This window comes from Capra hircus, chromosome 5, assembly GCF_001704415.2.
Source record: "Capra hircus breed San Clemente chromosome 5, ASM170441v1, whole genome shotgun sequence".
Lineage (NCBI taxonomy): Eukaryota > Metazoa > Chordata > Mammalia > Artiodactyla > Bovidae > Capra > Capra hircus.
In genome coordinates this window covers 49036337-49062559 of record NC_030812.1, presented here as the reverse complement: position 1 = coordinate 49062559, position 26223 = coordinate 49036337, and the positions used below count along the sequence as shown (strand labels likewise).

At 40.0% G+C, this 26223-nt stretch overlaps 1 protein-coding gene across 3 annotated transcripts in view; it reads left to right on the top strand.

Annotated features, from left to right (window-relative positions):
- SRGAP1 (SLIT-ROBO Rho GTPase activating protein 1) overlaps positions 1–26223 on the top strand; it is a 298498-nt gene that overhangs the window by 155239 nt on the left and 117036 nt on the right. For all 3 annotated transcript variants that reach the window (XM_005680226.3, XM_005680227.3, XM_018047993.1), the window contains exon 4: positions 21853–21915. In XM_005680226.3, the coding sequence (XP_005680283.1) occupies positions 21853–21915 (63 nt within the window). The remainder of the gene's footprint in view (positions 1–21852; positions 21916–26223) is intronic.

Below are 26223 nucleotides of genomic sequence, written 5' to 3'. Positions count from 1 at the left end.
TGCTTGGTTGCTGCCTAGAAGTCGTCTTCTTATCCCGATTTTCTGGGACTCATCTCCTTAGAAGCTGCCTATTTATAGCAGACTCCTGGTTGCTTCAGCGTTTAGTAGAGTGAACAGTGTTCTCACCTCTATTGCTGATCAGCTGGAAAGTTAACCATCATTACAATGACAGGTATCAAATTCTAGTTCCTCAGGCAAACCCAGCAAATGACATACCTCACCATTCCATCTATATTGTTGCTGAAAAAACTAAGAACAAGAGAGGGAGAGACTGGAAAGTCTTGAGGAGCCAGATCAGCCCACTAGGACACATTTGTCATCTGCAGATGTAGGAAGGTAGGAAGCCAAGACCCACATCTGTCAAGTCTAGAGAACTTCATATCCCTTTAGGTTGAAAACCAAGACTAGTATTTTCTGCCTTTTTAAAATTGCCAAGCCATCTCCTCCTCCAGCTCTTCTATTACTGTGGTTCCAGAAGCATTCTTTTTTGTCAGAAGAGAAGGAAACGATCAGAACCAGTCTGAGATAACCTTTAGAACTTCTGTGAAGTCCGTAGCATAATGCTTGTTCTTCTTTCAGGGGATTTTGTGACTTCCTCATTTTTCAAAAATAACCCCACATCTACATGATTCAGACCCAGATAGATGCTAAGTGCTTGACAGATGCAGCCTCTTACACAGCTGTATTGTTGATCAGAATAACATACGGAATCATTCCTAAGGCTCTAACATCAGCTATTTTGGGTATGAATGTTGATTTTATCTCTCTTGTTATCTGTGTGGACCTGGAAGTGTTGGTAAGCTTCTTAAATCTCAGTTTCTACATCTGTAAAGTACATACAGTCACTTATTTCAGATACTTGTATGGAAAATTCATGACTTGTGCATGGAAAGCTACTTACCCCAGTGTCTGAATTTAATACTAACACAGTCTAACTAATTTTTAGCGGTTATCTTGGTTATTATCTTTACTGTAAACACTTATTCCCTACACCTACAATAATTATGTAATATGAGTTTACACCAGACATTATCCTAAATATGTCCTCATTTTAAAGAGACTGTGTAACACGACTGTGATGACCGTGTCCAGATCATCACATGTTATTCGTGTATCACTTTTCATCAAGTTCCAAAACATATTTCTAAGCAGACTGAGAAATGCTCCAATATCCTTTCTTGGAGCCGAATTTAAATTTTGGTCCATGCATTTCAACAGTTAACGGAAAGTTAGGGATAACCCAGTGAACAGCTGTGTTGGAGAGTACCTCTATGCCTCTCAAGTCCCCGACTGCTATTTCATTTGGGCAATCTTTTTTTTTCCCCCATATTTTTTTATTTGGCTGTGTCAGGTCTTGAATCTTAGTTGTGGCAAACAGAAACTTTTGTTGCAGCATTCAGAACCTGGAGCGGTTGGTGGCAGGGAGGGGTTAGTTGGTTGTGGTGCTGGGGATTGGTTGCCCTGAAGCCTGACCAGTCCTCACTTCTTCCCTGAAGGACAAGGGGTGGTGAGGTGCCTCCTGCCCTGTGCTCCAGCCCTGCCTCCTGGAGGGATGAGATTCTGCTGCCTTCTTTCCATTACTCATGACTGAAGAGTAGTCAGCATCTGGGTTGGTGCTGCAGCCAGAAAATGTGCAGTTTGTATGCTACACATAAAAATGTAATTAATGTCAGCAGTTCACCATTGTGATAGCAAAGACCACAGCTAACATGCAGTAATCACTTTATTTATGCGCTTTATCACATGCTCTTCTTTAGCAACACTAAGAATGTTTAATAGAAGTGTGTAGCTTAGAAGGGAGCACCATAAAATGGTAACATTTGAGGACTTTCCTAGTGGCCCAGTGGGCTTCCCTCATAGCTCAGTCAGTAAAGAACCTGCTTGCAGTGCAGGAGACCCGGGTTCGATCCCTGGGTGGGGAAGATCCCCTGGAGAAGGAAATGGCAACCCTTTCCAGTATTCTTGCCTGGAGAATCCCATGGACAGAGGAGCCTGGGGGGCTACAGTCCATGGGGTCTCAAGAGTTGGACACAACTTAGCGACTAAACCAGTGCTTCCAGTGCAGGGGGCCTGAGTTCAATCCCTGGTTGGGGAACCAAGATCTCACATGCCATGTCGCCAAAAAACTTTAAAAAGTAGCATTCAAATATGGTATATTATCTGTGAAATTGTTAGCCACTCAATCATGTCTGATTCTGTGATCCCATGGACAGTACCCATCAGGCTTCTCTGTCTGGGATTTCCCAGGCAAGAACACTGGAGTGGGTAGCCATTTCCTTCTCCAGGGGATCCTCCCAACCCAGGGATCAAACCCAGGTCTTCTGCATTGCAGGCAGATTCTTTACCGTCTGAGCCATCAAGGAAGCCTATTATTTCCCCATGGGTTGTTTTCAAGTTATTAATGTTTTTATCCTTATTTTGCATAGATTTGTGTACTGGTATAATTTATTTTGTTTCTTCACTGATAGTAATGACATAAAGTACCCTAGCTACCACTTTACTGAATTGTCATTCTGTGCCCAGAACTGTGCCCTGCATTTTCCACACATTAACTCATGCACCCTCACAGTTGCCCAGAGAACAGGGATTATAAGTCACATTTCAGGGATGAGGAAGCAAAAGGCTCAGCTATAACTTTTAGAGCCTGGCTCGCTCATATGTTTTCTTGTCTTTGTCTGTGGGTCTTAGATAGTTCATAGTTACTGTAACTTTGTTGGTGGTTTTCAGTGGTCATTTGAGATGTTACAGAATGCACAGGATAGAAACTTCTGAGAATTGGGACACTGTAGTTCCTGGCCCTATTCATTTCTAATGAAAATCCTGAAGAGAGATAGCTCTGGATGAGGCAGCAAAATGTGTCAGTCATCCAAGTTATAGACAGAAATTCAAAGCAGCAGAGACTGGCTGCAAGCCACTGAGAATTACCTCACTTTGGCCTAAATGCCTTAGATTATCAGATTGAGACTCACAGGAATGAAATTAACCCGCTTTTTGTATCATTGATTTTGTGGCATAATCTGAAAGGAAGGGGAGAGTACTAGTAAGATTTGGAAATTTCTAGTCATTTTTAAATTATGGTCAAGCCAATCCTATTCTGTTTAAATTTTCTTAGTAGAAAGAAAATCCTATTCTATTTAAATACCTTAGTAGAAAGATACTTCATGTGGGGAGGTGGGACCGTTGTTTTCAATTAGACTTATTTAAAATAAGTTAATATTCACACAGATGCTTTAAGTTAATAAATGTTACTAATCTAGTACAGATCTCTAAGGCTTTAACCTTGTTTTTGAAGAAAAAGTTCATAAGTTTAAAAAAATCTGAAAACTGCAAATCTATATATAAACGAGTCTTAATTGTTTGAATGTAAAAATATATACTCATTGTAGAAATTTAGAAAACACCAAAAGATATAAAACTGGAAATAAGAGCTATCCATGTTAATACTACCTACTGCTAATATTCCTGACTGTATCTTTTCTGTATTCATATGTATACTAGACAGACATATGCATATTAACATATGTATTTTACAGAATTGAAATTTCATTGCAGACAGCCTGGGAACCTGCCTTTTTCATGGAAAATATTGTTAGCGTTTCCTATGTCTGGAAGAAATCTTCTTTTCTTTCAATGTAATTCGCACTGGATCTTCATTGCACACGGGCTTTCTCTAGTTGAGGCCGGTGGGGCTACTCTCTTGTTGCAGAGGAGGCAGACTCGGCAGCTGTGGGCACAGGCTTAGTTGCCCCACAGCATGTTGGATCGTCTTGGGCGAGGGTTCAAACCTGTGTCCTCTGCATTGACAGCAGATTCTTAACCACTGAACCACCAGGGAAACCCTAACATAATCTTTTAAAACAGGATACTTGGTGCCTACATAATGTTTCACTGTCAGTACGGCCGTGTTCTTTTCCTGTTGTTGGACATTTAAATCTTTCACACATCTGATATTTTTCTTGTACTACTGAAGCAGAATTATTAGGTCAGAAAGTGGCATTAGAATTTCATACTTTGGATGAAATTCTTACTGTTTTGCTTCCCTGGTGGCTCAGAGGTTAAAGCATCTGCCTGCAATGCAGGAGACCTGGGTTCGATCCCTGGGTTGGGAAGATCCCCTGGAGAAGGAAATGGCAACCCACTCCAGTATTCTCGCCTGGAGAATCCCATGGACAGAGGAGCCTGGTGGGCTACAGTCCACAGGGTCGCAAAGAGTCAGACACGACTGAGCGACTTCACTTCAGAGTAAAGATGGTCATGGCTGTGATTTACTGAGGAGTAATCTAGCCTCTGCAAAATAAATTGACTATGTTATTAGCAGAGAACTACCAGTGTGATTTAGCATGCTGTTGCAACAGTGGTAAATAATATAACAAGAGGAACTTTTTCAAAGCATTTCAGTGCAGTGTAGCAGAAGAATTAAATGGTATTCTGGTGGCCTCAGGAGACAGCTTAATTATTGATGAGGCCTGGATAAATAAGTGAGTATAGTTCAGGCTAACGCTACCAGCTGGTTCTTTTCTCGTTTTTCTAGAAATAAATCAAAATCAAGCTATGGTTTCTTACAATGATGCACTTTTCTGAAATATTTTGGAAACTTTTTAATTTGTATTTATAAATTGCTTAACAGGATAGCTGGCACTATATTAAGTGCTTAATAAGTGGCAGTTGTTAGTGCTGCTGTTCCTGCATTTATATTGTTGCCTTTATTACCTAGTGACAACAGGACATATATGATTTTTCTAATATTTTTAATTGGAGTATAATTGCTTTACAATGTTGTTAATTTCTGCTGTACAACAACATGAATCAGCTATATGTGTACATATCTCCCCTAAGACATATGTGATTGACCTAGCCATAAGTTTAGCAGGTGAGTTATTATATAAGAGCATTCACTATCAGTTTACAAGCTTTATTAAAGACTTTTTTTTTGTCCACACCACAGGGCATGCGGGAACTTAGTTCCCTGACCAGCCCCCTACAGAGGAAGCAGTCTTAACCACTAGATTACCAGGGAAGTCCCCGTTAAAGACTTTAAAATAGAACATTAAGTAGATGTTATGTGTCTCTCTCCTTGGAAAGTGACATAATCTTAAAAAACCTGAGGTCAGATAAATTGTACTTTTTGTCACACAGCATGATACAGTAGTTGAACCCATAATTACATTGAGAATAGTTTTCAAAAAGCACTTGAAACTTATTTATGGTTAAAAAAAAAAAGAAATCTGAAAGTGTATAGACCAAAATTATTTTAAATGGGTATCTCTAAGTTACTTTTATTTTCTTCTGTTTGCTTGCCCATAATTTCTGATTTTTGTACAATGAACATGTTGTGTAAGACCCAAAGAAAACAAACATTTATTGTAAACTAAAGCCTTAAAGAAACTTGGCCCCAAGTACACCAGTGTTTACCACAAAGGAATGGGGAGCAATATCCAGTAACTAATTCAGACCTGATGCTATTTGTTAATGGAGAATTAGCCTGGTCTCTAGGTACGTGTGAAAACTGTGCTTTGACTATACAGTGTTAGGATGCTTAAAATGCATAGACATGAAATCAGGGACCAACTGAGCAAGATGGCAGCATGCCCCAGGGCTGCAGCCTCCTTACCTCGCAAGATCTCTTTGCCATGACTAATGAAATGTATAAACGGGAAAGAGTGGCGTAATCCTTTTACCTTCAAGCAGATCCCATTAGTCTGCTCACTCTATTGACTCCCACCTAACTCTAAATAGAAGACTGTACCCCCACTTCCCTTCCCTCACTGTATTTTTCTCTCTAGCACTTACCCCTTTTTGACATGTTACGTATTTGCTGATTGTTTATTCACTTTCTGTCTCGCCTCAATTTAAATGTAAGTTTCTGAGAGGAGGGAACCTCATATTTTTCACTGAAACAGTGACTAGCACATAGTAGTTACTCTGTAAATATTTATTGAATGAATAAATAATCAACGCTTAAATCTGTATTAGAAGCCAGAGATGAGTGTCATCCACATAACAGAAATTTCAAGGCATTTCAGCAAGACCCCGTATTGACAGGGCTGTATTTGCATAACACTATCACATGCTGTCTACTTCCTAGGACAGAGAAATTAGAGGAGAAATGAGTCATGACAAGTTCGTGACATGATGGAACAGCTAAACCTCCAGTTTTCTGAGCTGAGGACTGAAAGGGGGTGTCAAAAGAACCAAAAAGTCCTAGGGAGATTACAGAGAGGGAGTAGATTTTAAAAGCTGTCTCATAAAGTTCTTTATGAGCTCCTGTGCTTGCTCTGACTTGCACATGCTCGGGTCTGATCTTCAGCAGTATACCTACCAAAGACTTTGGGAACTAAACTAAGGGAGAGACCACTGCCTGGACTCCAGCCTCGCCACTGGATGGTGCACGTGCAGGTCAGATCCAGATAGTGCTACAAAGGTGTTAGAACGCATATTGAAACCACTACCCTGAATTCAACTAGGTTGATTTCCTGATAAGAAAAAAATACTAACATTCTACATGTGGTTTAAATAAGACTGAGTCTCATAACATAATATTCAAAATATCCAGAGTACAATCCAAATTACTCAGCATACAAAGAACCAGGAAAACCTCAACTGTCAGGGGAAAAGAAAGAAATGGCCAATTCTGAATGACACAAATGGTGGAATTATCTAACAAAGACTTTTAGAGCAACCATGATAAAAATGTTCCGAAAAGTGACAGCAAATACTGTTGAGATGAATGGAAAAGATAAAGTCTCAGCAGAAAAAAAAAAAATATATTAACAGAAATAACCAAATTGAAATTTTAGAATTGAAAAATACAGTTGTTCAGTCACTAAGTCATTTCCAACTCTGCAAACCCATGGACTGCAACACTCCAGGCTTCCCTGTCCTTCACTGTCTCTCAGAGTTTGCTCGAACTCATCTCCATTGATTTGTTGATGCCATCCAACCATCTCATTCTCTGTCACCTCTTCTTGTCCAGCTCTCAATATTTCCCAGCATCGGGGTCTTTTCCAATGAGTCGGCTCTTTGCATCAAGTGGCCAGAGTATTGGAGCTTTAGCTTCAGCATCAGTCTTTCCAGTGAATATTCAGGGTTGATTTCCTTTAGGACTGACTCATTTTGATCTCCTTGCTATAATCAAAACTAAAAACTCACTACATGGGTTTTAGTAGAAGAATAAGGATAACAGACAAAGAGATTAGTGTCTGTTAATCTTGAAGATAGGTTAGTAGAAACTATCTAATTTGAATAACAGAGAGAAAAACAGATTGGGAGAAAAATAATCAGTGCCTCTGGGAGCTTTGGGACAATACCGAAAGGTCTGATAATTCATTTCAGCAGAGTCTCCAAAGGAGAGGAGAAAGAGAGTATAGAAAAAATATTTCAAAAAATAATTGCAGGAAAGCTTCTCAAATTTGGCAAATGAGATAAACCTACCCATTCAAGAAGCCAGCAAAACCCAAGCTAGCTGAATCCAAAGAAGTCCATACCTGCATACATCATAATCAAGAAAAAGCTAACCAAAAAAAATATTGAAAGCAACTGGAGAAACATGACACATTACTGATGGAAGAACAATTGGATGACTGTGGGTTTCTCTACCTGCTGAATGCCAGCAGCACCTTATTGGTTGTGACAACCAAAAATACCTTCAGAGGTTACCACATGTCCCCTGGGGGAAAAATCAAGAACCGGTAATCCAACTTGAGTTGTCCATTTTTCCAAACATTGTTTAAAAGAAATTTTCTAGTTTGGTTTGCTTTTCAATTACCTAATTTATAACTCTTGATTAAAATAGCAAATATGAGTAGGGTAAAGACTCCCAATCTCTTATCGCCCATCAAGAGACTTTTGAAAAAGAATAAATATTTGTATAATAGTAGTGTATATATATATACATATATATACCTACATATTCAGTGCCAGTTTATTTGTTGTTACTGTTGTTTAGTCACTAAGTTGTGTCCAACTCTTTTGTGAGCCCATAGACTGTAGCCCGCCGGGCTCCTCTGTCCATGGGATTTCCCAGGCAAGAACACTGGAGTGGGTTGCCATTTCCTTCTCCAGGGGATCTTCCCAACTCAGGGATCGAACCCGCATCTCCTCCATTGGCAGGTGAGTTCATTACCACTGAGCCACCAGGGAAGCCCACCAGTTTATTCAGGTTCAGGTATTCATAAAAGATCAGCACAGAAGCAAGTTCATCTTCAAAGAGCCTTCGACACTGAACCTGTTCTCCTCATCCAAGAAGGAGATTACATTCTTAACTGATGAGGCGGGGAAGAACTGATAAGGAGAGAACTTTCTCACAATATTTCAAGGTGTCTGCAGTTGAGATCAACAAAGTCTGAAGCAACCTGAGAACAGTACTATGGTTGCTAGCTAAGGTTTCTTACCATTTGAAGACAGTTTAATTTCACACAGTGGGATTCGAAAAGATTTCCAGCAACTGCAAGAAATGCCATATTAGGGGATATAGCACAAATATTTGAGTTAAGGAACACTTGTGATACTTGAATGATAGCAACCCCAAAAAAGAGATATTGAATGTGGCTGACAGATTGATTTCAGTACCTTTTAAATCTCATAGGGAAAAAAAAGAAAATCTTTTCTCATTATTAAAGAAGCAATTACATAGAAACAAGCAGAAATTTTACCAATAAAATACTTTGTCAGATCAATCTAGAAACTTAAAAAGTGAAACAACATTTGACACTGGATATGTGAACTATATAAATTGAGAAAGTCCCATAATATTAGTAATTGATAGTGAATAAATACAAGCATCACTTTCACTTTTTAAACTTTCGTAGTTTCCAGTGGAACACAGAACCATAATTGTCTAATGCATTGACTTGAATAAACATTCCCATTAAAATTTCATTTCTTGGGCTTCCCTGATAGCTCAGTTGATAAAGAATACACCTGTAATGCAGAAGTTGCCAGTTCAGTTCCCAGGTCAGGAAGATCCCCTGGAGAAGGGATAGGCTACCCACTCCAGTATTCTTGAGCTTCCCTTGTGGCTCAGCTGGTAAAGAATCCACCTGCAATGCAGGAAACCTGGGTTCGATCCCTGGGTTGGGAAGATTGCCTAGAGAAGGGATAGGCTGCCCACTCCAGTATCCTGGCCTAGAGAATCCCATGGACTACAGTTGTCATTGTAGGCCACATCTTTGGCTTGAACCTAAAGCTTGTATCAGTTACACAGCTGGCTGGAATTAGGAGTGTAGCCTGTAACATGGCAAAGCGTACATAGTGGGCTACAACTATCTGAGCTCGAGAAACGGCTGGTGGGGGTGAGGGCTGCAGGCATGCAAGAATTTTGATTCCCAGTGTGAGGAGTTGGTATGTTGTTGTCATCTAAGCAGCTAAGGGGTTTTCCCCACTTGCTCAGCAGTGAAGAATCTGCCTGCAATGCAGGAGCCGCAGGAGTGGCAGGTTCGATCCCTGAGTCAGGAAGATCCCCTGGAGGAGGGCATGGCAACCCACTCCAGTATTCTTGCCTGGAGAATCCTGTGGAATGAAAGAGCCTGGCAGGCTACAGTCCATAGGGTCGCAAAGAGGCAGGCACAAATGAAGCAACTGAGCACACACACACATGTAAGCAACGAAGGAAACAAAGAGAGATTTTGCATCAAGGTGTGACATCATCAGTTTCATTTTTGGAGAGCAGTGTAAGGAGTAAATTGGAATGAGGAAAAAAAAAAAAAAAACAGTTTTGGGTAAACTAGTTAGCGAGCTGGTGCATGAGTAATGTGGCTGATGGTTTTTGCTCTGTCATAATTTATGGCCAGAGAGTATTTCCATACTTACAGTGATATTGTCTTCTAAAAGTTCTCATGCATGTAGATCCAGAATGAATCAAATGGCTTTTTGTTGTTATTTTATGAAAGGTCTGATGGAAATTTAAAACCAGGACATTGTTATTCACTCCATCGTAATCAGATTTTAAGGCTTCTACTCCTTTATCTGATGGCTCTTTAGCCTCTTGGGGGTGGGGGGCCGTGGGGAATCTAACCATGATTCCAAGATTCGTAGGCTTACATTAACTATGCAAATGTGGGTTTGGACCATCTCTGTGATTGCAAGCAATGCAGGTCACTGAGAGGTGTATGTTGTCTCCTAATCCTCCCAAGATCTTATCTTTCAGCCCTTGAAGTGTCATAAAGAAAGTGTCCTTAATACTACTAGCTGCAAGACGGTGAACAACTATCACAGTTGTTGTGGTTCAGTCACTCAGGCGTGTCTGACTCTTTGCTACCCCATGGACTGCAGCACACCAGGCTTACCTGTCCTTCACCATCTCCCAAAGTTTGTTCAAACTCATGTCCATTGAGGCGGTGATGCCATCCAACCATCTTGTCCTCTGTTGTCCCCTTCTCCTGCCCTCAATCTTTCCCAGCAGCAGGGTCTTTTCTAATGCTTTTGCTCCTCACATCAGGTGCCCAAAGTTTTGGAGCTTTAGCATTAGTACTTCCAATGAATATTCAGGGTTGACTTCCTTTAGGACTGACTTGTCTGACCTCCTTGCTGTCCAAGGGTCTCTCAAGAGTCTTCTCCAGCACCACAGTTCAAAAAGCATCAATTCTTCGTACTCAGCCTTCTTTATCGTCCAATAGTGACATCCACACATGACTACTGGAAAAACCGTAGCTTTAACTAGATGGACCTATTTCGACAAAGTAGTGCCTCTGTTTCTTAATATGCTGTCTAGGTTGGTCATAGTTTTTCTTCCAAGGAGCAGGCATCTTTTAATTTCATGGCTGCAGTCACCATCTGCAGTGATTTTGGAGCCCAAAATAATAAAGTCTGCCACTGTTTCCACTGGTTCCCCATCTATTTGCCATGAAGTGATGGGACTGGATGCCATGATCTTAGTTTTCTAAATGTTGAGTTTTAAACCAGCTTTTTCACTCTGCTCTTTCACTTTCATCAAGAGGCTCTTTAGTTCCTCTTCACTTTCTGAAAAAGGGTGGTGTTATCTGCATATCTGAAGTTATTGATATTTCTCCCGGCCATCTTAATTCCAGCTTGTGCTTCATCCAGTCCAGCATTTGTCATGATGTACTCTCCATATAAATTAAATAAGCAAGATGACAATATACAGCCTTGATGTACTCCTTTCCCGGTTTGGAACCAGTCTGTTGTTTCATATCCCGTTCTAACTGTTGCTTATTGGCCTGCATACAGATTTCTAGGGAGCAGGTCAGGTGGTCTGGTACTCCCATCTCTTGAAGATTTTTCTGCAGTTTATTGTGATTCACACAGTCAAAGACTTTGGCATAGTCAATAAAGCTGAAGTAGATGTTTTTCTGGAACTCTCTTGCTTTTTCAATGATGTTGGTGATTTGATCTCTGGTTCCTCTACCTTTTCTAAATCCAGCTTGAACATCTGAAAGTTCATGGTTCACAAACTGTTGAAGCCTGGCTTAGGGAATTTTGAGCATTACTTTGCTAGCATGTGAGATGAGTGCAATTGTGTGGTAGTTTGAGCATTCTTTGGCATTGCCTTTCTTTGGGATTGGAATGAAAACTGACCTTTTCCAGTCCTGTGGCCACTGCTGAGTTTTCCAAATTTGCTGGCATATTGAGTGCAGCACTTTCACAGCATCATCTTTTAGGATTTGAAATAGCTTACCTGGAATTCCATCACCTCCACTAGCTTTGCTCATAGTGAAGTGAAGTGAAGTGAAGTGATGTCGCTCAGTCGTGTCCAACTCTTTGCAACCCCGTGGACTGTAGCCTACCAGGCTCCTCTGTCCATGAGATTCTCCAGGCAAGAATACTGGAGTGGGTTGCCAAGTAATGCGTCCTAAAGTCCACTTGACGTTGCATACCAGGATGTCTGGCTCTAGGTGAGTGATCATACCATCGTGCTTATCTGGGTCATGAAGTTCTCTTTTGTATAGTTCTTCTGTGTATTCTTGCCACCTCTTCTTAATATCTTCTGCTTCTGTTAGGTCCATAGCATTTCTGCCCTTTATTGAGCCTATCTTTGCAGGAAAAGTTCCCTTGGTATCTCGGATTTTGTTGAAGAGATCTCTAGTCTTTCCTATTCTATTGTTTCCCTCTATTTCTCTGCATTGATCACTGAGGAAGGCTTTCTTATCTCTCCCTGCTATTCTTTGGAATTCTGCATTCAAATGGGTGTATCTTTCTTTTTCTTCTCTGCCTTTTGCTTCTCTTCATTTCTCAGCTATTTGTAAGGCCTCAGACAACCATTTTGCCATTTTGCATTTCTTTTTCTTGGGGATTGTCTTGATCCCTGCCTCTTATACAATGTCACTAACCTCCATCCATAGTTCTTCAGGCACTCTGTCTATCAGACCTAGTCCCTTAAATCTATTTCTCACTTCCACTATATAATCATAAGGAATTTGAGTTATGTCATACCTGGATGGTCTAGTGGTTTTCCCCACTTTCTTCAATTTAAGTCTGAATTTGGCAATAAGGAGTTCATGATCTGAGCCACAGTCAGCTCCCGGTCTTGTTTTTGCTGACTGTATAGAGCTTCTCCATCTTTGGCTGCAAAGAATATAATCAGTCTGATTTCGGTGTTGACCATCTGGTGATGTCCATGTGTAGTCTTCTCTTGTGTTGTTGGAAGAGGGTGTTTGCTATGACCAGTGCGTTCTCTTGGTAAAACTCTATTAGCCTTAGCCCTGCTTCATTCTGTACTCCTAGGCCAAATTTGCCTGTTACTCCAGGTGTTTCTTGACTTCCTACTTTTGCATTCCGGTCCCCTGTAATGAAAAGGACATCTTTTTTGGGTGTTCTAGAAGGTCTTGTAGATCTTCATAGAGCCGTTCAACCTCCACTTCTTCAGCATTACTGGTCAGGGCATAGACTTGGATTACTGTGATATTGAATGGTTTGCCTTGGAAACGAACAGAGATCATTCTGTCGTTTTTGAGATTGCACCCAAGTGCTGCATTTTGGACTCTCTTGTTGACCATGATGGTACTCCATTTCTTCTAAGGGATTCTTGCCCACAATAGCAGATATAATGGTCATCTGAGTTAAATTCACCCATTCCAGTTCATTTCAGTTTGCTGATTCCTAAAATGTCGATGTTCACTCTTGCCACCTCCTGTTTGACCACTTCCAATTTGCCTTGATTCATAGAGCTAACATTCCAGGTTCCTATGCAGTATTGCTCTTTCCAGCATCAGACTTTACTTCCATCACCTGTCACATTCACAGTGGGGTGTTGTTTTTGCTTTGGCTCCATCTCTTCATTCTTTCTGGAGTTATTTCTCCACTTATCCTCAGTTATTAGGCACCTACTGATCTGGAGAGTTCATCTTTCAGTGTCCTATCTTTTTTGCCTTTTCATACTGTTCATGGGATTCTCAAGGGAAGAATACTGAAGGTATTCTACTGAAGGTCCCTTCTCCATTGGACCACTTTTTGTCAGAACTCTCCACCATGACCCGGCCCTCTTGGGTGGCCCTACACAGCATGGCTCATAGTTTCACTGAGTTAGACAAGGCTGTGGTCCATGTGTTCAGACTGGTTAGTTTTCTGTGATTGTGGTTTTCAGTCTGTCTGCCCTCTGATGGAGAAGGATAAGAGGCTTATGGAATAATAAAACTGAACTATTACGTTTTTGTAAGGTTCAGCATATTGAAAAGTGGTCTGGAAATATATCCCTGGTTTTTTTTTAGTTAATTATTATAGTCTCGACCAGAGTTCATGACACATTCTGATTTTAGTTCGGTTGGGTTATTCACATCAGCTCTTGAGAGTTTGTGCTTGAATGATTCTTCATTTAGTGACACTAAAGTGCTGTTTCCAGTGTATCACCATTTTGAGTGGAGAAATATTTCTAGCCTGAAACATTGTGCTTCTTGAAGAGTTAAAGTAGTACAAGCTGAACATAGTTATTTCATTTACCTTATTCCCTGTAGGATTTAAAATTTCAGTCTTGAGTTACCGGTTAATCTGTCCAAGTACTCTTTTTACCTGGGCGGTTATGAGTGACACTGTGTACCTGACTTTGCACCTTTGCCTGCTCACAGGCAATGCCTCATTTGCCAGCAATTACATCAGTAAACATTCTAGGAGATACCCCAGATAGTTCCTTTAAGGTTAAGTTTGTCTTGTTTCACAATTAAGCTCTTGTTCCCCTGGTGGGCTTCCCTGGTGGCTCAGATGGTAAAGAATCTGCCTGCAATGCAGAAAACCTGGGTTCGATCCCTGAGTTGGGAAGATCCCCAGAGAAGGGAATGTCAACCCACTCCAGTATTCTTTCCTTGACAATTCTATGGACAGAGGAGCCTGGTGGGTTGCAGTCCATGGGATCACAAAGAGTCGGACACAACTGAGCAACTGACACTTTCCCCTGTATCTACTATTGCTTTTCCTAGTTGTCCCACATTTTCTAGTGGCATGGAATTGTATCTAAAAGAATGTTTATTATTTTCCTTCTTGGAAATGAAGTAGATTGTGAGGCTGATTCCATGTAGTGATATTTAATTGTCACTTTAACAAGTACAAAATGATGTCCCTTGACAGATAAAAAGGAAATGTGCAGAAATGCTATTAATATGATCCAGAAGTTTGCTTCAGGCCATTAAGCCCAACCCAACTTTTTCCATTAGGCATTTGGGAGGATGCTATTGCTGCTGTCTTCAGAGTTTACAAGAACTAAGAGATCCTATTATTATAAGAACACATGAACATGAGCTTTTGGAAATTTAAAAGCACGCATACTGTGGAAGTATGGCCTGACCCTTTTAACCAGAGTTCACATCCAAAACTCAACCAAGCGTAAGACACTAAAATCATATGCAACCCTCTTATTAAATATTTAATCTGGTTTTTCTCCTTCTCTCTCAGCCTCACTCTGACTCAGCATAAGGTTAGGATTTCTTGACTGGTCATCACAATAGATTTACTTTATAAAATAACTCCATGAGAGGCCAGAGGCCCTCTGAATTGGTCATTTAATACAACCGTATGGATTACTTGATTGATTGCTCAATGTACTTAATTATACTCTTTCTTCTGCCCTCCTTTCTCTCCTTTCTGGGAGGTTCCAGGGAACAAGCCTGCAGTTCTCTAGGAATAGCGATCTGGCCAGGGTCCACCCAGTGTAGCACTTATCGCAGAGCTCCATATAGGAAGCTTTGGGCCCATCTACCTCCTCCATGAGACTATGAACTCTGGAGGGCAGAACCCATACTTACTCAGCTCTGGGTCCCATTCATTCATCGAAAGTTTATCAAGTACCTAGTGTGCCAGGCACCAGAGCAGTCCCTAGGAATCCCTGCTTTCAAAAAAAAAAAAAACAAAACCCTCTGTTTATGAAGAAAAATAGAAACATGATGAGTGTAATAATGATAGGTGGCATCAGTTTAATGCTTACTGAATGCTGGGTTTTGTGTCAAGTGTTTAATATGGACCATCGCAGGGACATCTCTGGCAGTCCAGTGGTTGAGACTTTACCTTTCAGTTCAGGGATACAGGTTCGATCCCTGGTTGGAGAGCTAAGATCCCACATGCTTCTTGGCCAAAAAACCAAAACATAGAAGTAATAGTGTAACAAATAAAGACTTTAAAAATAGTCTATATCAAAAAAACTTTAATAAAATAATTCTGCACAAAGTTCATGAAATAAAATAAGAACCATCTGAATAAAACCCCGTGATGTATAGACTATTGGCATCTCTGTTTTGCCATTGAGGAAACTCAAAAAATTAACTTATGCACAGACAAGAGTTTGAAAACAGGCGTTCAGTTTTATAGTTTGAACATTTAACAACTAAATCATACAGCATATCAGTTCAGTTCAGTCGCTCAGTCGTGTCCGACTCTTTTCGACCCCATGAATCGCAGCACGCCAGGCCTCCCTGTCCATCACCAACTCCCAGAGTTCAGTCAAACTCACATCCATCAAGTCAGTGATGCCATGCAGCCATCTCATCCTCTGTCGTCCCCTTCTCCTCCTACCCCCAATCCCTCCCAGCATCAGGGTCTTTTCCAGTGAGTCAACTCTTTGCATGAGGTGGCCTAAGTACTGGAGTTTCGGCTTTAGCATCAGTCCTTCCAAAGAACACCCAGGGCTGATCTCCTTCAGAATGGACTGGTTGGATCTCCTTGCAGTCCAAGGGACTCTCAAGAGTCTTCTCTAACACCACAGTTCAAAAGCATCAATTCTTCTGCGCTCAGCTTTCTTCATAGTCCAACTGTCACATCCATACATGACCACAGGAAAAACCATAGCCTTGACTAGACGGACCTTTGTTGACAAAGTAATGTCTCTGCTTTTCAATATGCTGTCTAGGTTGGTCATAACTTTTCTTCCAAGAAGCAAGCATCTTTTAATTTCATGGCTGCAGTCTCCATGTGCAGTGATTTTGGAGCCCCCAAAAATAAAGTCTGACACTGTTTCCACTGTTTCCCCATCTATTGATGACAGATGAATGCATTATAAAGTCACAGAGAAGGGAGGGTCTAGTTTCTTTATTTGAAGGACATGGTAAAGTTACAGTAAAGTCTTCACAGAGTAGTCACATGTAAGACTCTAGCAGGCCAGAGAAGGAAGGGGAGTTCAGGCAGCACGGGGACAGCATGGGAAAAGCAGAGATGTGAAAGCAGGACCTGGGAATGAGCAGTTCATGAACAGGCTGAAGGATGTGGTTTGAGATTTGTGGAAGGAAAGGTAGACTGATTTGACAGAGAAAGTTATGAGTGATTTAAGAAATTGGAACTCCATCCTGAAAATATTATAACAAGCATTTGATGGGTTTTAATCAGAGGAAGGGCATAGTTAGATCTTTATCTTAAAAAGAAATTCTAATGACATACAGAAAAGCAGATCAGTCAGAATAGATGGGGTTTGTGGCTTCTCTGTCAAAAGAGATGATGCAGGTCTTGGATAAACCCCAGATTCTGACATGAGTGACCCTATTGTCCTGAAGCATTATAAGTTCATTATAACCCTTTTAGAAAGTACTCTTCCAATATGAATCGAGGGTCTTAATTTCACATCTGGGAATTTATATTAAAGAAACAACATAAAATGTAAGAATGCCTTCAGAACAGCTTTCATGATAGTAGTTTAGAGTGCTTAAAATGTATTGGTGAAGTTAAATAGGTAAGTAATTGAATGGTGGAAAATAGTGGAAATAATGAAACCATAATAGAAAAATGGTTAACATACCTTCACTGGCTAGTTATAAATCAAAAATAATGTTCAGAAAATTATATAAGCACATAGAAAAATATTTGATAACTGAAAAAAAAGCAGAGTAAAATAGATACGTTATTACTATAGAACGATTACAACTGAGACCTGTGTGTAGATAAACAAACCTGAAGGAAATACACTGATCAAATTATAATGGTGGTAAAAGTGAAAATCAGTCATGTCTTTGCGACCCCATGGACTAAAGCCCACCAGGCTTCCCTATCCATGGGATTCTCCAGGCAAGCATCCTGGAGTGGGTTGCCATTGCCTTTTCCAGGGGATCTTCCCAGCTCAGGAATCAAACCCAGGTGTCCTGCATTGCAGGCAGATTCCTTACCATCTAAGCCATTTTATCCTTTGTTCTCTATTTTTCCAATGTTCTTCAATATACTTAATTTGTTTTTATAACGGAAAAAGGTAGACACTTTGGGACTGTACCTTTTGGACAAGTTTGAGTGACAATAAATAGGAAACAATTAAAAACCAACTTAGTATTCAAGTCAGGGTTTAGGCATTGTAGACATTTAATAAATGTCAACTGAATGGAAGCTCTAATCAGTTTCCCATCCCCTTTGGTTAGAGTCTTAGAATCCTATTGCCATGCATTAGCAGTTTTACCATCATCTGAACTTACGCAGGCCCACAGAATGGGGGAAAAAACTCTGCTTTTCCAACTTCATACTTGAAGCAGTTGGAGAGAACTCACCTTCCCTGTGCAAAAGTAATCACTCAGTCTCAAATAACATAGAAAAAACTTTGTTTCAAACATATATCATTTAATAAAGTTATTTTTTCCTCTTGTACAAAGGGAACATTGATTGCTTTCCTGAATACTCATATTGTTTTTCTTACCTAGCAGCTCTTGGTCAAGACTCTGTTCTCTGGGTTTTCAAATTTTTAATGAAATAGAATCCAGAGGTGGACTTAACCTATTGAGTTTTGATGGACTTTGATAATCCAGATACTTTCTAATTAAAGGACTTCAGTGCATTAGTTGAGTAGGTCAGCATACTGTGTGCCACAGCAGATGTGTTTTGGCTTAAGATTTTTGGGGGTCCAGTGTCATATTTAGAAGAAACGCTCCCTTTTCTCTGTTACTGTAATAAATTGAAGACATTTAAAGTTGAGGGAGGGGACAACATGAAGTGATCTTTTCATTGTTGTTGTGTCATGAGAGACGAGAATGGCAACCCACTCCAGTATTCTTGCTTGGAATATTCCATGGACAGAGGAGCCTGGCAGGCTACAGTCCATGAGCTCACAGAGTTGGACACAACTGATTGACTTTCGCTTTTTTATATGTCATCAGAACAGGGACCAAGCCCCCCGCACTCAGACTCAGTCTTGATATTGTCCAGCCAAGTGTCTGTGAACAAAAGGGTGTGCAAATTCATGTTTCACTCTTTAGTCACATGGTCTAGTGTTTCAGCACACAGCCCAATTCTTTAACCATCTCTCCAAGCAAAAGAAGTGGCAGTAGGGAGGAAATGGTTAATTTCCAGGTTACTAATTATATCATGGGGGGTTTAAATTGTCATTCAAAGCAAACAACTAGGTGGAAACTTCGGTGATGTGTTGTGAGGGTAGCCAGGGGGTCTTCCTACCTGAAAATAATTCCCCACTAACTTTTCACAAAATTTAAAGTTCACACTGGAGCCTGGCCCTTTGAGGGCCTCTTTCATGAGTCATATATATCTTATCGCATTGGCTTATCCATTTCTTAGTGGATGTTTGATTAATTCATCTGATACCAGTAGTAACAGGACCCCCATGAAAATGGAACATAGGTAAGTTCTGTGAACACATATGGCAAGGGTAAGGGTTCAGGGGCTAGAGCACAGTGCTTGCGGACCTTCAGAATCAGGGGTCACTTAGATGGATCTAAAGGCCAGGCCAGGGGGTGGGGAGGGGGACATCAAATCCATTTCACCAGGATCTGCCAAGCACTTTCTATGAGGAGGTCAATGGAATAAGTATCCACAGAGACCAAAAGAAGGAAAAATACAACATGGCCTTTTCATTCAAGGGAGTTAGCATTACAGTGTTTAGGAAAGAGTTAAATAATTAAACATTTCTGGGGTGTTTACTGTGTGATAGGTACCATTCTGAGTGCAATGTCTGTGTCATCTGACTGATGCTGTGATCAAGCCTATGACGTAGGTACAAGGACTGCATTCCTTTAATAGGTTTGGAAACTGCGGCACAAGGGAATTCAAAGCCTTTCAGATTTTGGTCCCAGCATTGACTCCAGAGTCCTTGCTTTTAAGCATTGTTCTATACTGTCTCCCAGATAAATTTTTTTTTTTTAAATTTCAGGGCTTCTGAGCAAAGGTAAACAAAGAAAAATAAACAGTATACCGTATGTGTGTAATGCCAAATTTCTTCTACCTTGTTACCTGAAATCTTGTAAAATATGAGATATCCAGAGAATCTTTTTGCTATTCCAAATATACTTGACTTGGATACTTGGATACTTGACTTCTGATCCTAAATTTTCTTGGCTTGGGGTTAATTGGACCTAAGGGATTTTTTTCTGTTATTGTTCTAAAGCCTTAGCCAAGAAATATTTTCTTTTCAGACTTGCTACCTGAAATGTAGGCAGTCAAGCAGAGTTACCTGGTGGCCTTTGATCCCATTAGAGAGTTCTGAATTGGTAGCTCAGATCCTTAAATGAAATATGATATTAAAATAACACCAAACTGAGGTCATAGGAGATTGCAGTGTAATGTATACAGTCAGAATTGCCAGGATTTAGGGCAGATAGAATGAGTTTCAGTTGGCTTCATTTGCTCAGTTTGTGCCTTTCCTTTCACTCTTCAGTGATTCTTAACCCACCTCTTCACATAGCAGGAGCACAGCAACGCACAAAACCTCTTAACTCCAGTGTAGAGATTTTTAAACTCTCAGAGTCTGATAAACAGCAGCATCCTTATCACTCCAGGAAAACCCAAGACAAGTGCTGCTACTGAACTGGAATTTCTCCAGGTGCAACCTCTGCTCTCCTATCGTCTTCCCACAGTATTTTATGTTCACGAATGTTCACTTCATCGCGTTTGGCCTTTCTTAAGGGAGGCCTAACCCAATGGCCTTGTGCTTGCAGACGGACTGTGCTTCATCTAGGTCCTGTTATTTTACTAAGGGTGGTCTGCAGGTCCTTGTTTTCTGCCTTCTTAGGGGTGACCAGCCTTCAGCAAAGGTAGTAACTACTTCAGCAGTTACACAGACAGTATTTCAGTATACAGATTCTTTCAGCAAGTGTCGATGGGAAGCTTTCCGTGTGCTGAAGCAGAACCTGGCCTAGGGTCTCCTGAAATTCCATACCCTCATCACCTCACTTGCCTCACCTAGCTCTGGCCTTGAGCCTACACCCTGTGCAGGACCCCAGGATCACAGAACTGCCAAAGATATGGCCTTTTATCATATCTGGCAGTCTGTTGGAGACACATCAATCAATTGTTAAGGATGGATATTATTGTTAAACCATGCTATGCTTTTTTTTCATTCTCTGTAGCTGACTAAAGGAGCTCAAAACAAGAAAAGTAACTTGGATATATGATTTCCTTTAAAGTAGCTTGCAGATTTTCCTGAAAAAAAAAAAAAAATCAAAATACTTATCTGTGAAACCCTTGGAATTAACCTAGGGAAAAATATCTTTAATGCTGTCATTGACCAACTGAGTGAAAGAGTTAAAACTCTCTTTTTTGTCTCAATGAAAAGATAACAGTAATAAATGCAGAGGCAAAACATATGTGGATCATAAGTGGCCTTACCAATTCACTACTTTGAAAGTTTTTTCTTAAAATTGTCGTCAGTCAAAGGGAAAGACAGGTATCATATGCTATCACTTATATGCAGAACTGTTAAAAATGATATAAATGAACTTAATTATGAAACAGAAACAGTCTCACAGACATAGAAAACAAACGTATGGTTACCAAAGGGGAAAGCGGTCAGGAGGAATAAATTAGAAGTTTGGGACTAGCAGACACAAACTACTACATATAAAATAAACAAGGTCCTACTGTATAGCACAGGGAAGTATATTCAGTATCTTGTAATAATCTGTAATGGAAAATAATCTGAAAAAGAATGTATACTATATATGTGTGTAACTGAATCACTTTACTATATACCAGAAACTAACACAACATTGTTAATCAACTGTGCTTCAGTTAAAAAAATATTCGTAGTCAGTCAAATATTTATTTTGGAAAGGGAGAGTTAATTTCCTTTTTGATTTCTGACTGAGCTTTTTAGGATTCACACTGCATAATTCCCTTGCGATGATACTGAGACGGGAAACTAGGAGCTAGAAATCACCTTCTGACTTTTAAGTTCTGCCACTCAACTTCTCAGCAAGCCCGGTGCTTCACCTTACTTACTTTTCCCCTCCTTTCTTGATAAAGTCTGATTTGGACGGTGGGAGAGCCACTCACCCTGTCCACGTGTTTGCTTCTGTCCAGCCTACAGTGATCTTGGGTGCACACCTTGAGTATTTAGAAGGGGCCATTTAGTCGGAGATATTTATTATATCAGGGCCATGCTGGCCTTCCATTGTGTAACACACATTCTCCGATTTTCAGTCTGAGCTTCTTAAGATGTAAACCATCAAGAAACAAGTTTCTGTAACATCTTTTAATATTCTGAATTTCTTCTTATTACAGAGCAAAGAGATTGCATTCCAGCTTCATGAGGATTTGATGAAGGTTCTCAATGAGCTGTATACGGTGAGCACATAATCTTTCTTTAGGAAAAATCTTTGGTTTAGAATTCTGGTTTGTGGAAAGACTTCTCTTATTAGAACTCATTCCAAGTAGAGCATTGAAAATGCTTGTTTGGTTGAAATGTGGAACCTACTGACAGATGTCTTTTTCTGCTGTCTGCCAATTTGAAGAGACTGTATTCAAGTAAATACATGTATGCGATCAGAACACTTCAAGAAATGGGACTACGGTTGTCCCGAAAGGAATGTTTTTAAATGGTTGGATTATATGTGATCTGTCTGTTTATTCTACTCCAGAATATATGGAGGCAGGTAATCTCTTTTTCATTCTTGGCAATCATTTACTTTTCTGAATGTAAATTTTATTCAAGTTAATGCATATAAGCAGAAGAAATTAAATGATTAAATATTTTAAAAAAAACAAAATCAATGATTGGTCATATGCCTATATAAATTTTGTTTTACACTTAGTGATCATATTATTAAATACAAATTTCTTCTGAAGGAACTTGATGAGTTTTTATTTTATGAGAAAACAGCATATTAAGAATTGAGTAATATTAATTTGTTTTGACTAAAGATATTTGTGTTTTCATTACACAAGATAATTTGAATTTTCCTTTATAGGCAAATTAAACCTGAGACTTATTATTAAAATATGTTTCTTGATTTACTATTTTATTTGTTCCTAAAAAGCAAGTGTGTAAAATGCAGTTTTATGTTTTTAAATTGCATTTCATGCTCCATTGATACTTGCTAATTAAAAGAACCTGTAGTTTTAAAGTTTAAAAGGAGTGATATTTTTATAAAATACACATTCCAGTTTTTCTGTCTGTGTGTGTGATAAATTTGTTTTTATGCAGCATATTTGCCACACCTGTGCTTTGAGTTAAATTTACAGTTTCTAATTGCTGCTTCTTTCTTTAGAAACTTTTAACTTCACATGCAAAAACTTCATGTTATAAAGTCGAACTCGTATAAAAAATACCTAATGAGTTTAAGTTTTTGATGATAAAAGCCATTTGTTAATTTGGGATAACCAAAGGTATCAAGCATTTCTAGAAATCCTGGACATAGAATTTAAAACTTAAATGAGCATTGTACCTCTGAGGCTTACGAAGAAGAAATTCTCTGTCTTCTTACATTGAACTGTTTTCAGATGAGAGCTTTGTGGCACTTTTCTTGTGGTTTCCATTGCTTGCTCATTGTTTTACCTAGAAATATAAGTCAGTTTCTAAAACTTTAAAAAATCTGCTGGTTATCATGGCATAATAAACAAGAGCCCGTTGTTTATGGTCTGGAACTAGCAGCGCTAGACAAAGCAACAGTGGCAAAGATAAACTTGACTTTTGAATATTAGAAACATCAGAATGTCATGAAAATGTTACTTCAGTGGGGATGTGTCTAGAGAAATTTCTCCTAGATTCAGCCTATCAAGTGCAATTAGACATTTAGGAGACTATAGTTGAATTAAGTAAGTTGATATTTCCTCAAACGTCTGATCAGGAGCAGTCTGAAAGCCTAAAGGAGCCAGGTTCTAGAAAAGGCCACAAGAGTTTAATTTAAATAACCCTGTCAGTCATTTGATCTTTGAATCAGTTGAGGAATCAAGGCACAGAGGAGACAGGCAGTGAGGTTTTCATTAGGTAGTCTGTAGATTACTGAGCTCGTGGAAGAAAATTTTACTTTAACCAAACCAGAGAGCATGCACATTTGTGGTCAGAGGTCATGTTCCTTTGGGAAAAACTTCTTATTACACACACACACACTTTTTACTCTAAAAAATGATTGTTTTGTCTCTCTTGTAGTTTAGGTTCAGATAGATAAATTCTGTCTTGTTTAAATGAAATGTATCTATTATTCATATTTGGTTTACATTCAAAAAGAAGAAAAGGTGAGTATTTGAACAGAGGACCAGAGGTTAGGGGAATGTGGTTTAGGTTCTTTATTCAGCCACTGACTGGTCACAAATAAATTACCCTCTGAGTTGCATCATGCATAGAATTTTTTTATAATTTTATTGATAGATTGATTTTATAATTGGCTGTGCTGGGTCTTCATTGCTGTGGGCTTCCTTCTAGTTCCTAAGACTGATGTTGAAGCTGAAACTCTAGTATTTTGGCCACCTGATGAGAAGAGCTGACTCATTTGAAAAAACCCTGATGTTGGGAAAGATTGAAGGCAGGAGGAGAAGGGGATGACAGAGGATGAGATGGTTGGTTGGCATCACCAACTCAATGGACATGAGTTTGAGTAAACTCCAGGAATTGATGGTGAACAGGGAGGCCTGGCGTGCTGCGGTTCATGGGGTTGCAAAGAGTTGAACACGACTGAGCGACTAAACTGAACTGAACTGGAGTAGAGGCTACTCTCTAGTTGCAGCGTGAAGACTTCCCATTGCAGTGACTTCCCCTGTTGCAGAGCACAGACTTCAGGGCCCTCAGGCTTCAGTAGTTGTGGCTCGTGGGCTCTAAAGCACAGGCTCAATAGTTGTGACGCACAGGCTTAGTTGCTCCTCGATATGTAGGATCTTCCTGGACCAGGGATCAAACCTGTGTCTCCTGCACTTGCAGGCAGATTTTTTTTTACCACTGAGCACCAGCGAAGCCGCACACGTAGACTCTTGTACAACTGATGATGTAATAATGATTGTTTAAGTAATTTGTATAAAATATGGAGCCTCAGGAAATTGAGAATGCTGTTAATTGCCTTTCAAACAAATTCCCTCCTCCCTTTCTCTTAACCCTTGATACTCCTTAGGGGTTGAAGGTGAACTCCTTTTTTGAGGTGCATTACCTGCCTTAAACTAGTGGGCTGCTTTATATTACAAGACAGTCAGCCTTAGCAGTGGGTAGTAACCTTATGTGTGGGCTTCCCTGCCCAAAAGTAATTCTCACATAGGTCTGTTAATAATTCTATCAGAAACCTTTGTCTTAAATAAGATATGAATGCCCAAGACAAATAGAAAAAAAACACCGTATGATCATTTTACATTTTAATTGAAATGGGTTTTATCAGATCCTTTGAGAACAGATTATATCCATCTGGCATGAAGACCTGGACCTCTGAGCAGGAAAGAGAAGATGGTGGCATCCAAGTGCCGTCTGGAAGGATAGGAAAGGCTGTGAAGACATGAATCCTCTTTTCTATAATTTTGCCTCAACCTTGCCTTTGTTTATAGAAATGGGGCCTCAAAATGGTTTTGAGTCAACCACAGTAGTTAGAATTAGTTGGACCTTTAACAGGTACTCTATGCCAGGGAATAATGATATAAACAAGATAGACATTTATTATCTCTGTCACATAGAAGAATTTCAGAGATTGGCAGCCCAGGACTGGTATGTAGGTTACATATAGCCATAGAAGAATCAGGCTCCTCCTAATAGACTGTTCAGAGAAACCTACTTGTATCTTTGTCCTTATATTTCAAGGTAGTTGCTAAAGCTCCAGCCGTTACATTGGCATTTCTGAAATGGAGAAAAGAGACTCCAATAGAAAGGAGAAGGGAAAGAAAGGCAGAAAGAAGGCCCTCTGTCTCTTACAAAGACTTATTGAAGGTTCCATAGCACACTTTCACCTACGTCTCATTGGCCAGAACTTTCAGTTTTTGTTTTGGTTCAGTCGCTCAGTTGTGTCTGACTCTTTGCGACCCCCTGGACTGCAGCACGCCAGGCCTCCCTGTCCATCACCAGCTCCCAGAGTTTACTCAAACTCATGTCCATTGAGTCAGTGATGCCATCCAACCATCTCATCCTCTGCCGTCCCCTTCTCCTCCTGCTTTCAGTCTTTCCCAGCATCAGAGTCTTTTCAAATGAGTCAGCTCTTCACATCAGGTGGCCAAAGTATTGGAGTTTCAGCCTCAGCATCAGTCCTTCCAATGAATATTCAGGACTGATTTCCTTTCGGATGGACTGGTTGGATCTCCTTGCAGTCCAAGGGACTCTCGAGTCTTCTCCAACACCATAGTTCAAAAGCATCAATTCTTCGGCGCTCAGCGTTCTTTATAGTCCAACTCTCACATCCATATGCACCTACTGGAAAAACCATAGCCTTGACTAGATGGAACTTTGTTGGCGAAGTAATGTCTCTGCTTTTTTTTTTTTTTTTCTCTGCTTTTTAATATGCTGTCTAGGCTGGTCATAACTTTTCATCCATGGAGTAAGCGTCTTTTAATTTCATGGCTACAGTCACCATCGGCAGTGATTTTGGAGCCCCCAAAAATAAAGTCTGACACTGTTTCCCCATCTATTTGCCATGAAGTGATGGGACCAGATGCCATGATCTTAGTTTTCTGAATGTTGAGCTTTAAGCC